The 17,737-nt window shown below is 42.4% G+C and overlaps 1 protein-coding gene across 1 annotated transcript in view; it reads left to right on the top strand.

Annotated features, from left to right (window-relative positions):
* MORN2 (MORN repeat containing 2) overlaps nt 1-15,677 on the top strand; it is a 28,796-nt gene extending 13,119 nt beyond the window's left edge. The window contains exons 4-5 of the mRNA XM_018569885.1: nt 3,600-3,736; nt 15,501-15,677. Coding sequence (XP_018425387.1) covers nt 3,600-3,736; nt 15,501-15,603 — 240 coding nt within the window. The 3' untranslated portion in view covers nt 15,604-15,677. The remainder of the gene's footprint in view (nt 1-3,599; nt 3,737-15,500) is intronic.
* Nucleotides 15,678-17,737: the final 2,060 nt, after the last annotated feature.

The raw sequence follows: 17,737 nt of genomic DNA on the forward strand, positions 1-17,737 counted from the left end.
TACGTGCATTGCTTACAGCTCCCTTGTGTGCCCTGTGGAGGTGCCTGGACCGGAGTGACGTTACATTCTTGCTCCCGACACCTCTACAGGGTACGCAAGGGAGCTGTACAAGCAAGGCACATATGGATGGAGCTCAGTCACAGCACAGCAGCCCACAGTGAACTCCAGGCTTAAGATCTACTCCAGTTCTCATAAGGTAGCATGACTGGGTGGATCTTAAAAAAAATCAAAAAATGTAATAAAAAATTGGGAGTGTGTATGTGTGTGAGAGAATGTGAGTGTGTGAGACTGTGGTTGTGTGTGTCTGTCTGTGTTTTTGAGGGCCTATTCATATTAGTGCAGTGCGTTAATCGCACAGTCTCGTGCAATTACCGCACTGTACCACGCAACCTACTGCACATTCTGGTGTGGGAGGTGCATTGCATTGCAATTCATTTAAATGGCACCCCAAACGCACCTCCCACCGACAGTTTGATTGCCCACACCGCTGCGACTTAAAGCGGACCCTTACACCCAAAAAGCAAAATCTACCAATGTATCCCTCTCTTTCTACATATTAATAATAACCTAATCATGTCAGGTAAAAAATGCTGGCATGTGGATGTACTTACACTTGTAGAGCAGTCAATTCCTGCTTTCCCATGGCTAAAATGGCATCAATGTGCCAAAGCAATGCTCACTGGGATTGATTCATCACTAAAATGAGATCTTGTTCATTAAAAAAAGAAAGAAAGGTAATGGCTGCGCTGTTTTTGTTTTTTTAATCATTCTATCTTTTTTTACAACTTGAGGGGAGAACCGTCAGTTTTGGCAGACCGCTCTCCCTTCTTCAGCTGTGTGTTCGGCTCTGCCAAGCTGAACGCATATGCTTCGCCTGCTGCACAGGCTATTGTGAATAGCCTGTACAGCAGCCCTTCGGTTCGGCTGAACCAAAGGGTTGCTGCAGACCAAGCGAGCCGAAGGATTAGCTGAAGGTTTGGCTTAATTCTTCGGCTCTTTAGTGAATAACCCCCTAAGTTTTTGACAAGTCCTTTTAATAAAAGTGATCTAATTGGTCAATGCCATAACATACCCCGCCCCTTTCTTTACTATATGCATGTGGATCGGTAGTTTCCTTATATAAGATGCGCAAGGATAGCCATGCATCTTCAGAAGGGGCTGTGGCCATGGAAGCTGATGAAGATGCACAGGTGCGTGAATTAATCTCAGTGACAGCAGGACAGCATTTGCCCTCCTCAAAAATGGCCGCCCGCGGGTTTTCAGGACCAGAATTTCAAATTGGAATTGGCCGCCCGCAAGGTATTTAAAAACGAAAACATAGTATTGTTAATATTTTTATTTGGATAATCCTATACTATTGCTTGTGTGAATGTTTTTTTTTTCAAGTTTATATTGGCATTTAAAGGTCTGCTTCAATGACCAAGGACAAATGTGGGTCCTGAGGTTGCACAGGTTGAGAACCACTGCCCTACCCCACTCCCCAAGTGCCCCAGTTGTTAATTATGCTAGCTCTCCATGCAGATATTCTGATTCTAGCAACCTAATATTGACATGGATCAGCTGCTGTAAAAGAGTTTACTTATGACTTAGCCAACCATAAGAGGAAAAACTGTATTATTGAGGATATATACAATATTCTCTATTTTTCTTTATGGCATCACAGTAGGGGTTCTATATTAACCCTTTCTTTGCCAAGGCCTTTTTTGCACACGTTATAATCCACATTTTAGGCCTGAAAATTACTAAAAACCTTATATATTTTCTGAAGGCAAAGAGCCTGTAGAATAAAATTGTGTCAGTTGCAAATTTTTACATTGCACGATATTAGCGGAACTCTTTATCAAACCCGAAATTTGGAAAAAAATTAACTTAAGTTAATTTTAGTGCCCCAAACCACAATATAACTCCTATTGTTTTGTAAAATATGAAAGATGAGGTTATGACAAGTAAGTAGATACCTAAAAATTGCGTGCATCCGTGAAATAGCGACCAAAATAGGGTACCCCACATTGTCCATAGGCAACACTTTAAAAAACCCGTATAGGTCATCAGTTTAGGAGTATCCATGAATATTGGCCATAGAATTATTGATTCCACATGGCAATACCTAACATGTGTAGCGTGATTGTGGTTTTCGTACGTAGGCGCACCCAATGCGTGTTTACATCAATACGTGCGGGGTGGGGGACTTTTATTTTATTTAATCTTTTTAATTTTTTTTACAACTTTTTTTTCTTTTACTTTATTGCAATCACAAAGGGGGATTACAAGCCCTCTATGTGATAGCATACTAGTGGTAACAGGTACTCTTTAAGGTGACACTAGGGGTCTAATAGACTCCTAGTGTCATATTTCCACTCCAAAGAGACTATGGGAGCACAGATTGTGTTCCCATACCTTCTTGCCCAGCTTCTGAAGCCGAGCAATGACAGCTGAGGGACCAGAAGTGATGCAATCAGTGTCGCTTTCTGTTCCATTCATCAGGGAAGAGATCGACGAACAAATGTTCGCCGGTCGGCTTCCTGTCCATACGCGTGTTGCCAATCCTGGGCCTGCAGTAGGGAGGGCGGAGTCCTGGAAAAAAGGCGGAGGGCGCACACTACACCGGCCCCTAGAATCGCTTCCAGTGTAAAGCCAACAGTTGGCTTTACACATGTAAACAGGTCCCCATGGCTATAGCTGCTGGGAGTCTGTTTAAAGGGGCCCGCTGCCAGCAACATATGACATATGTCGGTGGTAACGAAAGGATTAAAAGGAACCTGTCATGAGAAAAATATGTAGGCTGCCATTGCTGACCTCCTGAAAAAAAGTTGCTTGATGTAATTTTGATGTTTAGGCTTTAATGTTTTCTTATTCACAGACCTGGAAGTAAAGACATAATTGTTCCTTACTTTTCTCTCACACTCATTGCAGCATGCTTACTCTAGGTGTATGACTTGGAAATATTAAGACCAGCTAGGCAACTATTATTGTCAGAAGCAGATTAGGAGTGACAGTCAAATACATTCGTGTGAAAAAGAAAGTACACCTTCTTTAAAATCCACGGTTTGAAGTATCAGGACATAATAAAAATAATATAGTCCTTAGCAGGTCTTAAAATTAGGTAAATACAACCGCAGATGAACAACAACACTTGAAATATTACACTGTGCCATTATTTATTTGAGATAGCATTTTCCCAATTCTAAGACATGCTAAGGGCCAGATGATTTTTATTATGTCCTCATACGTAAAATCATAGAATTCAAAGAGGGTGTACTTTCTTTTTCACATGACCGTAATTCTCTCATGACGTGCACTTTAAAGATAAGCTCTATATGAGAATGTAAAATTCTTTGTGATGAGTCTGGAGACCACAAGAGGAAATAGATTAAACTGTGTCCTAATTTGCTAATTTGAAAGACGTTGGCAAAACTTCAAGCTGCAGAGGGACATTCTTTGCTGCAGAACATAAGCCATACTCAAGGGAAAGTGACAGAGACAGAACTAATTTGCTGCCATTGTTCTTTCGCCTTCACCTTTTTTGTCTTCTTTGCACATCTGGCTTGTAAATATTTTACAACATTATATAGAATTTGTGTCTGTTTTGTTGAACACAGATGAATGGATTTGGGAAACTTGAACATCCTTCAGGAGCAGTTTATAAAGGTGAATTCATTGACAATATGTTTCATGGGATTGGCACTTACACATTTCCCAATGGAGCACAGTACCTAGGAGGCTTTATTAAGAACAAGTAAGTTAAATACCTTTTGTGTTTGCCTCTACTTTTATTATTAGTATGCAACAACATTTTAATAAAAGTGTTGTGTAGAAACATAGACAGCTCTCTCCTATTTGTACATATATACATTCTACTAACACTATAATACTATGACCACCAATAAAATTAACAGTGCACAAAAATGAATACAAATGTAACAAAAACAGAATGTTACAACAACAAAAAAATCACAGAGCATATCAGTAAATACAAATACTTTAGAAACCGAATTCAAGTCCATGTAAAAACAATCACTTGTGAATATTATATCAGTTCCCCATGAGGTTGATTTACTAAAGGCAAATAGGTTGTTCAATTTGCAAGGGAAGGTACGAGCAAAAAGAAGTCTTTTGGTTTTTTTTTAAATTTTCCTTACACATGATTGGGTATGCTTTGCAAAGTGAATTTATACCGCATTCACTAAGCTAAGGTAAGATGCCCATGCAAACTGAAAATTCCCTGGGAAAGTGAACAGCCAACAAACTTTTCTTCCCCATTGCTTCCATGTAAAGTCTACCAACAAAACCCAGTCAGCGGAATTCACAAAGATTAGCACTAAGTTTTAACAAGAACAGTTTCTTATATCTATGACAAGCGGAGTAGCCCCAGATTCACATACATGGTACAGACACCTCTGAGAATCTGTCTAAATCTGACAGAACTGGTCCAACTAGTAAAAAAAAAATCTAATAATAAAAAACAGTTCGTTTACATAATTGGCTTATAATTTCTGTCAGAGAAATTACATTAATTTTGAAAACTAAATTAAAAGAAAAGGAAAAAATATCAATAATCATGTGTTTTGTAATTTGTGTTAGAAACAAATTCTTCCTAATCATACATTAAAGATAAATATGTACAGGTTGCCTTTTTTTTATTAAACTGTTCAATATTCACTGTTATTACTATATTAAGCCAATATGTATAATGTTATAACCCAAAAGCAAACATTTAATATATCAAAGCATACTGCTCATTAACTGCTCATTTTTGTCTATTTAAATAGGCAAGGAGGTCTCAAAGGTGCCTCCTACCAAATGCCTTCACCCTACTGGGTGTCATTAGTATTGTCCAAATGTATACACTCCTGAGAGTCTAAAAATTAAATACCACTCATGGATATAATAATTAGAGAGAAATGTTTGGGGATGGTACACTGTTTGGAAAATATGCATAGAAACAAAATGTTCAGACTTTCAGTACTAGTGGTACTCAAACCCACAAAAGTCTCAATTTGTCACAATTTTATTGTACTTCATAATTAAGTTTTGTTTGGGATAAAGGGTTTTGCATAAATGAATAAAAGCTGACCATTACAAGCAGCCTCATCAATGTTAAATGGTTTGTCTCAACGCTCTCTCTGCTACTTCTGCTGGACTGTTTGGTCTATTAACAAACTTACTGGCCAGATCCACAGGTGAGAATAAAGGGGGGTTAAAAGGAAACATATGCAGTCACCACATCTGAGGACTGGTAAGCTGCAATATATTACTCTGATTCTCCTCCTCCGGTCCTTGTGGTGTAGGCAGGTGGTGCAGAGCGGCTCAGCTGTGTGGGGCAGGTGTGGGGAGAATCATCAGAGCGGAGTGTCTGAGCTGCGGGTTAGTATTTTCAGAGGAGAGAATTGATAAGCATGAGAATGTAACAAAAAAAGTGAATAGAAGATAACATGGAAATTGATTGTGATGTAATTATTCCTGCTTTGTTCTTCATGGGTCAAATAGTAATTCATTGGTGATTGAAAAATCGCAGAGATCGACTGGGACCTCTGGTGAGACCACACAGCTCTCCTAAGACCCCGCACAGGCACCCGAGTGTCCGCACAGCCCACCATAGAACCTGCACAGCCACCTGAGAGTCCACACAGCCCACTATAGACCCCACCTGAGAGTCAGCACGGCCCACCATAGACCCCGCATAGCCCACCTGAGAGTCTGCACAGCCCACCTGTAATTTTGTTGAATTACAAATTTAATTCTTTAACTTTGAATTGAATCTTTTCTAAATTAATTTTAGTTTTTTTGGGGGGGAAGAGGGTGACACCATGAGTTCCTGCACCGGGTGACACTAACCCTAGTGAAGCCTCTGATGTAGCCATTGTGATTTTGATTTTTCCTGAGTGTGTTTCACCACCAGTATCCGCCCAAGGGCAAACTCACCCCAAGAATATGACCACTAAATTAACCAGTTGACATCCGCGGTGTTAAACCCCCTTCCCATCCAGGCCATTTTTCAGTATTCAGCGCTGCGGTACTTTGACTGACATTTATTCCGTCATGCAACGCTGTACTGAAATGAATTTTATACCCTTTTTTGGGGACAGATAGAGCTTTCTTTTGGTGGTATTTATTCACCACTGGGGGTTTTATTTTTTACTTTATTAAGGAAAAATTAAAGAAATTTAAAAAAAAAAAAAACAGTTTCCCCTATATTAAATGATAAAACATTTATTATTACCCAATTTTTTGGTAAAATATAAAAGACGGGGGTCACGTCGGGTAAAAAGACACCAAACATGTCAAGCTTTAAAATTGCGTGCGCGAAACCTCAAAAAACGATAATACCCAAAATTGGCCATAGGCGACGCTTTAAAAGCTGATACAGCTCATCAGTTTAGGCCCCATTAACACTGCACGATTCGCAAATCGCGCGATTTGCATTTTGCGCAATATCGCGCAAATGCTTGCATTGAGCAAGCTTGAATCTCGGCTAAATCCGCTCCAAAAAGGGTCCAGCTGTAGCGACACACGACCTGCGACAGCAGGACCCTTTGCCCCATTGAGAAGCATTGGAGAGCGATATCGCACGGGAATTACCGCACGATAAATCGCTCAATGTGAATGGGGAACCTGATGCCCTCCGAGCCGGTCCCGGGCCGCAGATGGGGCAGCGAAAAAACGAGCACATATAAACGATCGGTGGGCTATGGAGTAGCCAATGCAGCATTGCCGTCCGTCCGTTTTTTTACAACGGGCGGACGGCAAGTGGTTAATAGAACATCAGATGTGTTAAAAACTTCATTATGATCACATTTTTCTCCACAGGTTTCACATACTCCCATCAGTTCAAATGAATATTCCCCTAATGATTACCTAAAGAAACTCCACATAGTGTAAATTCATCATTTTATTTAATAGTGTTATAAAGTATTATAAAACACACTCATATAAAGGTAGTGCTACTCATCTAGCACTGGTACAAAACACTTGGAGGTGTATGTCTTCCTTGCAGTCATAGTAAACTGTGTTGCTGGACTTTGTGTCCCATACTGGCTTTTTTTTTTAAATGGAAGAATTGCCACCTCCAAAGGGAATCTTTCCCAACACAACAATTTACAAGGAGAGCCAGTTTTGCTTTTACGTTGCTGCATCAGACATAAAAAAGTGATGTTTTCAGGAGAAAAATACTGTTTTCCAGCTGCATGGTGCTTTGATCATTCTACTATATGTCAAAATAACTGTTCTCTCTAAGCTAAGTGATCTAGAAGTAACTGTGTTAAAAATTCAGAATGTAGTCATTCGGTGCCAATTAGGAAATGTAAAACTCTAATTTTTTTCGAGACTGTACTTCATGAAAGAGAACATAGCTGACAGTTCCCCTGTCACAAAGCAGCATAATAATCACTAGTTGTCGGTGAATCGTACTTCTGAAAGGAAGGCGAAAGTTAAAAGGAGAATTATGAGGTGAGTGATTTTCATTCAGCCTCATAATCTGAGCCGACCTGTGACAATAAAATTGTCACAGGTCGGCTCAGTATATCGGGAAGTGAACGAACACATACCGACGCTCGCTCACTTCTCGATCTATCCCTGCAGAGGGCCGTGACTGTCACTCACTGTTCCCAGCAGCGATTCCCCTCCCCTGTCCGATCCTCCAGCACTGACTGGGGGAACGGATGGGGCGGGTACAGCTGGCTCTGCCTCTAGATAGGCAGAGCCAGCTGTCACTCACGCAGCTGGGTGGATCCAGACAGAATTGTCAGGATCCGTTCCAGCTGCGGTGTCTCAGTATAGTATACTGAGCTTTGGGTGACAGGAGGACGCTAGTTTGTGTCCTCCCGTTACCCTTAGGAGAACTATGGGGAAAGGCCCCAACCCCATAGTTCTCAAGCCAATTCTTAAAGCATTCTTATATAGCATGGGCATAATTCAACCTGAAAGAGGAGCAGCACACTGGAGATGGAGGGGTGAGTCTGCCAGGGACAGCGCCAAAGATCAGCATAATATAGCAGCTTTTTTTTTTTTTTTTACAAGGGCTGCAGTTCAATTACTGTTCAAGCTGAACTGTGGAACAACCTCTACTAGCAGACTTTGTAATGGAAAAATATTTTTTTATTTCACCAGTTCAACAAGTGCATTAGGTACAGTCACACACTGAACCATATTAACTTTACAAGGGTTAGGCAAAAGTGTTTTGTATAGTATGAGCACGTTCAAGTGGGTTTTTTTTAAAGAAGCAAAAAGGTATTCAATGCATTTAAAGTGCCCTAGTCGCCAAACTAAAGGTGTTCTGTAAAACAAATGGTATATACTTGCCTCTCTTGCCATCCACGGTGCCAAAGTGAAATAGCCCAGTGAAAATTCTTCTGAAACCAAGTCTACTGTGTTTTCTTCATCGCTCACTGGTTCCTCCTGTCAACCCGTAAGTCACTCTAAGACACACTAATGAGCACTACAGGGAGAGGGGGGCAGAAGATTGACACTCCCAGAAGCATCAGTTTCAGAAGAAATTTCACCCAGCTATCATATCTTCATTGGAGTGGCGTTCCCTAACATGAGAGGCAGGAGAGGTAAGTATAATACAGATCCTACCTGCTATCATCCTGTTTACATTTGTTGCTGTGGCTGCTCCCTCTGCAGTTATCCACTTTTTTATTTCTCGCATTCCATCCTCCCAAACACACTTGCTCTGTTTATTACCTCAGGTGAGCCGTGCGCATAAGCAATTGAGGTCAAATGTGCACCTCCTGATTAGTCCATTTTCCTTTAGCCTGTTGCTGTCCGCCCACAGTCACTGCACGGTTAGATGGCTGTCAGCTCCCAGCGGGTTTACGTAAATGTACATCTTTTTTTTTTGGCACCCGAGTGCACACTAGCAAGTAACTTTAAACACACAGTCCATTGGGCAGTGTAGTTTAAACAAATGTATGCAGTGCCAGTGAAATCAGCTCTGTACTGTGTGATCGATGTGACCAATCACAGCAGATCACTAAAGGGAAACATTGTAGCAGTTTCCAGCGTTCTTGCCTCATCGGTTTGTTTTTGTGAGAGGAGAGGAGACAGTGACCACCAGTTCAAACAATACTTTGTTGTCAAGCACCTGTTCAGAAATTTTGCCACAGTACCAGAGTCCTGATTGCCAGCCTTTCAGTCCGTCAGATTCCTGATTGCCATTAGTGCCAGCCTTGTTTTTTTTTTTTTTACCAAAGAAATGTAGCAGAATACAGTTTGGCCTAAATTTATGAAGAAAGATTATTTATGTGCAATGTTTCATAGCGTAAAGGGTTTCTAAACCCTCACTTTTTTTGCATATACTGTATCTACTGCTAGCAAGCAGGGGCAGAGTTTACAGTGGATAGAGGATGTGTGCAAAGCTCATCATTTTCACAAAGTAGCATCTACCTGACATAGATAGTGGTAGATCCTTTCCCATCTCTAATTCCTGCACAATCTTCTTTATAATAGGTGTAAAGTTAAGACAGTATAAATTAGGGCTGCAGTTAGCGATTATTTTGCCGATTATTAACTTCGATTAATCAGATGAAATAAAAAAAAATTAATACCGTCATTTATAAAAAATAAAATACACAAATGCGGCGTTACAGGCATAAAGTTTACTTCAGAACAGAACAGTATGCACATTTTTTAAAATCGCACTGGAACGCAGGGAATTGCAGTACAGTGCGTTCCAGTGCAAGCGATGTTGCAATGGGCAACAAATCTTTTCTTCTTCCTTCAGATCTGATGCATGAGGTACAGCTGATAAAGGTTTAAGGTAACCATGGACAAGAGAAAGTCATCAACTGATCAGGATAACAATCTCAAGTTCACAGAAAGAATCAACCATTCTTGGACCCAGAATAAAGGGAAATAACCATGAGAGATGTCCCCTAGTGCCAAAATAAGTGGTGTCACAGCTGTCTACCCTTCTCATTCACCTAACATGCACAAATGGACAAGCTGGGTGTCTTGTTAACACAGGCCCTTATTTGATGGTGCCTGTGCAATGGAGGTGCCTCACGAGCTGCCGATAGCTTTTTTTTTCCTCTCATGTGAGGACGACGTCGGCGGCGCTGAGCGGCAGAGCGTCGCGTCTTTGGTGTGAGCAGAGCTCCAGTTCGCCGGGCCAACTACATTAGACCCTACCTGGAGCTCCACCCACAGCAGTCACGTGACGCTCCTTCAGCCTTCCCAGAGGACCCCAGCAACAACGGAAGGAGCGGCAGAGCGGAGGAGCGTTGCGTCACTGCTGTGGGCGGAGCTCTAGGTTGCCGGCCAACTACATTAGACCCCACCTGGAGCTACGCCCACAGCAGTGACGTGACGCTCCTCCAGCCTTCCCAGAGGACCCCGGCCACCACGGAAGGTACGAAAAAAAACAGCGCAAGCTTCGGCGCTAGGCATCGGGCAAGTACTTGTCAAAATGCCCTGTATCGGGCCCCGATTCCGATGCTAGCATCGGTATCGGGACATCCCTAATATATATATATTAATTGTATGTTTTATATTAGACATTTTAAATAGTTTCATGGATTTAAAATAATGTGAATTGTAAAACTCTAAGCCAATATAATAAAATAACCAACCTTTTATTTAAAATAACACCCAAAAAATGTTCTTTCCTATTTTTTATTTTAATCTGATTTTAATCCGTGATATGGCAAAAAAATAAATAAAAAATGTAAAAAAAAATTAAAATAAAAAATGTAAAACAAAAGAAATTATGAAAAAAAAGTGTAAAAAAAGTTTGGGGGGGTCTTTTACAAACGCTAGCAACAGTTGAAAATCAAATCAATAGGAAAAAATTTCAAAAATGGCTTGGCCAGCTGATTTGAAAAATGTTCCGGAGGGCTTGGCAGCGAAAGGGTTAAACTATTTATTTATTTATTTTACTTTATTGCTGGGAGCACTAGCTAGCCTGCATTGGATATTTCAAATTGCAATAGCATGGGGGCAGCGCAGGCACGGGGGGGAAAGAGAAGGACCGGGGCAGCAGCGGAGGTACAGGGGGGGGCAGCGGGGAATGCAGTCACAGCAGTCTCTCCTCCCCGCTGGTGGCGGCTACAGTGGTCTGTGTCCCAGCTGCCTCTCCCAAAACAGGCGGGGAGAGGAGGGGGGAAAGAAGCAGGGATTGAAAGGGACACAGACCGCTGCAGCCAGCACCAGCAGGGAGGAGAACGGAGGAGCAGAGCGGCGGCAAATAATCGATGATGAGAATCGTTGCCAACAATTCTCATCGATTATAATCGATTAGTTGTTGCAGCCCTAAACATATTTATCCTTCTCCCTTTAAAGGCAAGTATAGCAGGCGCAGTAGCCCACTGGGATAGCAGGAATAGGAGATAGCAGCCCCACAAGGTGCCATGACGACCCTCAGAGTGCTACAGTCACCACAAAAAAAGTCAGGCGGAGCCAGAGTGATGCTGAGGACCAATGCTCACCGCCAAAGACCACGAAGAAATAGTAAAGGCAGCAGAACAGTGTGCAGCAGCAGAGAAACAGTCAAAAAGCAGACAAACTTTCACAGTTCAAAGCTCAGTTGCAGCTATAGCACAAGGCAGCAGAGGACACCAGAAGCAACTCTAGAATACTATCACCAGCTCATCAACCCCGATGACAACAAGACACAGTGGGATACTATCACTGGCACAGCAGAACATTAGGCAACGTGAGGTAGCGGGTCGGAGAGCAGCAGGAAATCTCAGAAGGCAGTTACCATACAGGCTGTATTCAGTATCGGTATTCAGACGGGTGCAGAAATGTTGGCAGGACAGAGTACACGCACGCATCTACCTCTTCGGGCGCTGGAACTGGAAGTCGACACCTCCAGTGTAACAAGACTTCTAGTTAATTGCTGACATATGCCAATCCAGCTATGAGCAGTTTGAGTCTACGTCTGCAACACTTCTGATATTCTGGTAACCGTAACCCCAACTCATCTCTAGACCTCATCTTGCCTGCTGCTCTGTACTGCATTGTCCACACGGCTCTGACCTCGGCTCTTCTCTTGACCACAATTCCGCTTGCTGTATTGGTACCTCGCTGCTCGCATGTTGCTGACCCAGCCTGTCTGATGTTCATTCAGCCTGCCCTGCTTCCTTGCTGTACATGTCCTGACCAGCCATCCAAAGAAGTCCAACATTCTTCTTCTGCAACTACGCCTTCTGGCACTCGTGCCCCAATTAACCTGTTCCATCATCCAGGGGTTTTGGGACTAGAGTTGCATGCTCTGAAACTGATTTCAAGTATGTAGGACCCATCAATAAATTTAGCTATAAGGGCCTACTATAAGATCAAAACATGATATGTTTTTCCAAACCAATGTTTTAAAGTGACAACAAGTAAAACCAGTATACTGCAAAACTGCAATGGAGCGGTCAGAAATGTCACTAATGTTATTTTTAACTGCGTTTACTGCAGTCTGTAGTTTTCATATCATCCCCTGAAGACAGATTCACCACATGTGGGTTGAGTGGTTCGCTTTCCTATGAATTATACTAGGTCACTTCCACTCATTGCTATATCACTAATCAACTTCAAACTACCAAAGCATGTTTGCATGTAATTGGTGGCTGAAACATCTTAGCACTTGCTGTCATGGTACAGCCAAAAAATCTAATATTTTTTGGCTTCTTGTCATAAAACATTCTGAAAGTTAACTTAGTTCTTCCACGAATACAGTTCCTACAAGTTAATTAACAATCTACATAAACATGTTTAGCTGTACAGTATAGTGTCAATTGAAGCAAATGTGGGTTTGTTGTGCTTCCCCAGCAGGGGACCACAGCATAGTGTGTTCTTTCCTAGATGCTGTAGGCAAGTTGTCTCCATGCCTGTTAATCACTGAAATGTAAAATGTTTTGTGTTTTTTTTTTAATGTTCAAAGTGTCTAAAAAAGGGTCATATTTCATAACTGCTGTCCCGTGCAACATATGATTATAGAACCTTCAGGGAAAAGAGTGGTGGCACAAAGACAAGCTGCCTGACACTAAACATGAGGGTTTTATGATGCAATATGGTGGATTTCTGATAAGTGGGTCTCTTTATAGTATTTCCCGTTCCGTTAGCCAGAGAGTGCTGGAGTTTGGACGCTATGTATAGCAGAACAATAGCTGGAACCAAACCCATCGCTTTTCGACCCATAATTCATAATTGAAAATAGTTATGAGGGTTCAAAGATGGTCAGTAGAAATATGATACCTTAGACCCAGGTGAAAATATGCAGCCTCTAGCCCCTTGCATCTGATTGGCTGTCTCAGTGGGTGGCAACTTGTTTGGATCCCCACAGTATAATAATGGTGATCTGAAACCAAGAAAAAGTCACATACAAAGGGTGTGCACGTTATTTTTATCCAACCCCGGGAAACTGGATTAGTCGTCATTTCTGTAAGTTTGTCCCTTTTTATTTTTATACTGTTTGCTTGTATGTATGTCTCATTGTTATAACTTTTTTTTTTTTCATTTTTTGCACCCATGTTATATTCTACATTGTAGGCCTGCAAATTACTTAAAACCCCCAAACATTATATCTTTTCTGAAAGCCAAGACCCTATAGAATAAAATGGTGGCAGTTGCAAATTCTTATGTTGCACAATATTAGCTCAACTCCTTATTGGAGTTTAGTACCCCAAAAAGTCCCGACGCTTTAAAAGCTGTCACAGGTCATCAGTTTAGAGATGCCCTAGAGATATTGCTCTCACTCCGGTGTTTGTCGTTTTCATACGTAGGCACACCCGACGCGTGTTTACGTGAAGACGCACATGCTCGCGGGGGCTGGGGACTTTTAAAATGTTTTTAATAATTTTTACATTTATTTTATATGTTAATTTTAAAAACTGGTTTTTGTTTTTTTTACTTTACTTTAATTGCTATCACATGTGATGTGATAGCAGATGGTGGTGACAGGTACTCTTTAAGGTGATGCTGGGGATCCAGAAGACCCCCAGTGTCACCTTTACACTCTCAATAAGCTATTGAAGTGTCGATTGAACTTCAATAGCTTATAGCTGGGCTTCAGGAGCCCAGCACTGACACCTATGGGACTGGAAGTGATGCAATCTGCATCGCTCCCGGTCCCATAGAACGGGGAGGAAATCGCCGAACGGAGGTTTGTCCATCTCCTGCCCAGCTTCCCGCCGACACCAAAGAAGCCGGTCCTGGGCACGTAAGAGGGGCAACGGAGCCCGGGAAACATGGCGGGGGTGTTCACCAGCCCGTATAAGCGATCTGGCGGCAGCTGAGCCGCCGGAATCACTTCTACTGTAAAGCCGCCGTTTGGTTTACAAGTTTAAACAGAGCCTGTTTAAACAGCCCCGATGCCAGCGACATACACTATACGTCGCTGGTCGTGAAGGGGTTAATAAGGTGTTTTGTGTTTTTATTTATTACTCTAAAGAACGCATGAATCTGAAGAGACTGTTGTGTGTCTATTGTATGTGTATAGTCGATGGTATCACCAGTGCCTATAAGCTTGGTTATATGTAATTTCCAGGTAGGGATGTGTTTGTGTGTGTTGGCAGTGGAAGAAGTGGTTATGCCAAGATTCTAGCTCAGAGGATAGCATGGTGAATCTTAGGGGGTGTGAGAGAACCACTTAGGCTGCCACACAACCATTAGAGTACACTAAATTGTGTGCAAGATTGGCATCTGCCTGTGTGTGTCCAGCCAGCTTGAGTTAGGGGAGTCTCCCTCCAGTGATGATCAGTGGTAATGCAGGAGACTTGAGGTAATACGGTAGTGCCTGGTTTAGCTCGCCTGTACTAGTGAGAACAGTGTGCATGGTCTTCGAATCCTGTGTGCCAGGAGGACAGGCGAAGGACAGTGATAGCCCGTACATCGTCTGGCCTTCCCACGTCCCCATACCCCCTCAGCACCATGCCCCGGTCCGCTGTCCGTGACACTTACTCTTTGATGTATTGGGCTCTCTGTTTGTGAAAGAAAACAAGGACACTTTAGTTGGCTTGCTGGAGAATTCCTCTCCAACATTACAAAAGTTGTTAACAAAATCATTTCCCAGATCACAAGACAAAAAAACAAAATCATTTCCCAGATCACAAGACAAAAAAAAAAAAAAAAGAAGTGAGATACAGGTAATCAAATCAGGGTTAATTGTACAGATTGCTTTAGCATTGTATTTCTCACTCTGGAGCTCACTATTGCAGCTGTGAGCTTGTTGCAACCCTTTTAATATCATGACATGTGGTACACATCATTGGCAGCAAAAGGGTTAAGATTCTGTTACGTGCAAATAAGGCTTTAGCCTTAATAGTATAAATGCAATAGTATATAGTAAAATAGTATAAAATGCATGTATTCTGAAGCCAATTATCCTGCTAATTAAAATCCACTTCAAATAATATTTCAGTTTGAGCGTTCACTAATCTGTCACATGTAATCCAGTTTAGGAGAACAATCAGTTGTAGCAGAAATAGACATCTAGGACAGTAAATTAGAGCATTTCATGCATGAAGTGCGTGTCACACAGAATCAAGTCTTACTCTGACTTTTTACCTTCACAGGATGATGGGAGAAGGTGAATATGTGGATGCAAGTAGGCTCCGCTGGAAAGGATCTTTTTACAACAAAGCAGCACCAGGACTGAAGCTAAAGCTGAAAATGTAAATGAACACAAGATTTATAGAGAATAGAAGACCTTTATTTCATGATGCTGTACAACATTTTACAGGGCATTCCATCAATAAAAATTTTTAAGATTGGACTGTTAAGGTTGGGTTTGCAGAATGACATAGACCAACCCTGCACAGCCTTGATATGCACAAACAATGTAACCAAATCAAACATCTTAACAACTGATCAACTGGGCCTGTATTTGTAAAAGCTGAATTCCAGGAAATATCTAAATACACAGAGGAATACCTTTAAAAAAATATGTTTTCGCTACGGGATGGTTTGCAGTTCTAGCCATTCAATCTTGAGATTTACACAGCCTTGCCAAACAGCACAGCCAGGAGCAGGACTCACATTTCTCTATTAAAGTATAGGAATGTACTGCTGACACCTTCCTGCCCCACATCTGTTGATTGAACAGTGAAGGAGCAGCAGCAGACTAATGAAGTGATCTTTCTACTTTTATCCTGGAAACTTGCTTGTCAGTATATTTGCATGCATCACACCTGATTGTTTCTTATGCAGCCCCTTCCTCTCCTTGTCTGGGTGTCCTAGTACTGCTGTGCAGTGGGTTGCAGCAGGCTAATATTAAGTGACGTTCACCTACTTACATTAGTTTCTTTTTGAAGAGACTTAAAGTTTAGGAATAATGAGAAGTGCTTGTTGGCATGAAGTGCAGGTACCCAGAGGCACCTGCAACAGGTTTCAGTAGTTTCTGGTTTGCCTGAATGCAAGGCTGTTGTGATTAGGCAAACCTTCAGCCCTGTGGGGGCAAGGCTTAGCAGCAAGCACTAACAGGTGTCAAAGCTTTGCCTGATCAGAACAGTCCAACATTCAGGGCCCATTCACACCAGATCCAGATTACCTCCAGACCAGACTGTTTCCGGACCCAAAATGCATCCTAATGTATCCCTATGCTATTACTGGCCTCTGTTCCCACCAGGGCAGTCGCAAATGCACTGGAACGCATCAAATTGCATCAAAAACGCATGGAACGCACCTGTACGACCATTTTAAGGTTAAAAAAAATTCCAATCGCTGTAAAAACGCGGCAAAAACACAATGCACTATGTTCCAGATCTGTTCCGGAAAATGGTGTGAACCCAGCCTTAGACCGGAGGATACTGAAAGCTGCTTCATACGGCATTCCTGTCAACAGCTTTTAGCTGACAGAATATCTTTGAAAAATACATGCAACGATTTATTAGTGATTACAGAGCTGTAATAATTTGTGTCTTTTTATTCTGCCTGGAGTTGAGTTTTAGTTTTTAACTGTGCTTTCAAGTGGTATTCTGATTCCTCTGCAGCAGCTCTACCCAAATGTGTAATACAGCTTTACAAAGCTTGCTTGGTATGTGTTGGAACTGACCATAGAGAATAATAGCCATATTGAAGCAAATCTAAACCCCCCCAAAATGTATTATATAGCAGCTTACTAATCGTTAAATGTGGTGGCTGCATTTGTTTTCTTTTTAGGCTTTTTTTCCCTTTATTTTCACCTGGTGATCTGGCCAGTACCAAACTTCCTGTCTCAGGGTGGCTCCAATCCACTGGCGGAACTACCAGGGTTGCATCGGTCGCACGTGCGACCTGGCCCTGGCGTTCTGCCTCGGCACCTGGCCCCGGTAACCACCAAGGGACTCCTATGATACCATAGGAGTCCCTCGGTGGTTAGATGGATGGGGAAGGGATATCTGGCAGCCTGCTGTCTTGTCATTAGGCTGCGCTCTCCCCCTGGCTAGCTCTCTCTACTCCGCCGGCTCCATATGAGAAGAACACAGCCGGTTACTGTCAAGATGATGACTGCCGCTGATGCCAGTGGAGGATGTGGCACTGACACGCTGAGGGGAGGAGCAGGGGCTGTGTGAAGGTCTGAGGTCATGGCTGAGGAGAGAAGTAAGCAAAAGTTGTGAGGTGGTGTGAAGAAAGGTGCCTCCTTGTGTGTGACAAATTAATCTATAGCAGCCCAAAACTGCTCAGCTGATATAAGTTATGAGGTTGTCACACACAAGGAGGCACCGTGCACTACCACTGGTGGAACTACCAGGGTCACAGCGGTCGCATGTGCTACCGGGCCCTGGATTTCTGCTACTGGGGGGGGGGGGGGGGGAGGGGGGGGCCCTGAGAG

This window comes from Nanorana parkeri, unplaced genomic scaffold (assembly GCF_000935625.1).
Source record: "Nanorana parkeri isolate BGI_ZX_2015 unplaced genomic scaffold, ASM93562v1 scaffold1417, whole genome shotgun sequence".
Lineage (NCBI taxonomy): Eukaryota > Metazoa > Chordata > Amphibia > Anura > Dicroglossidae > Nanorana > Nanorana parkeri.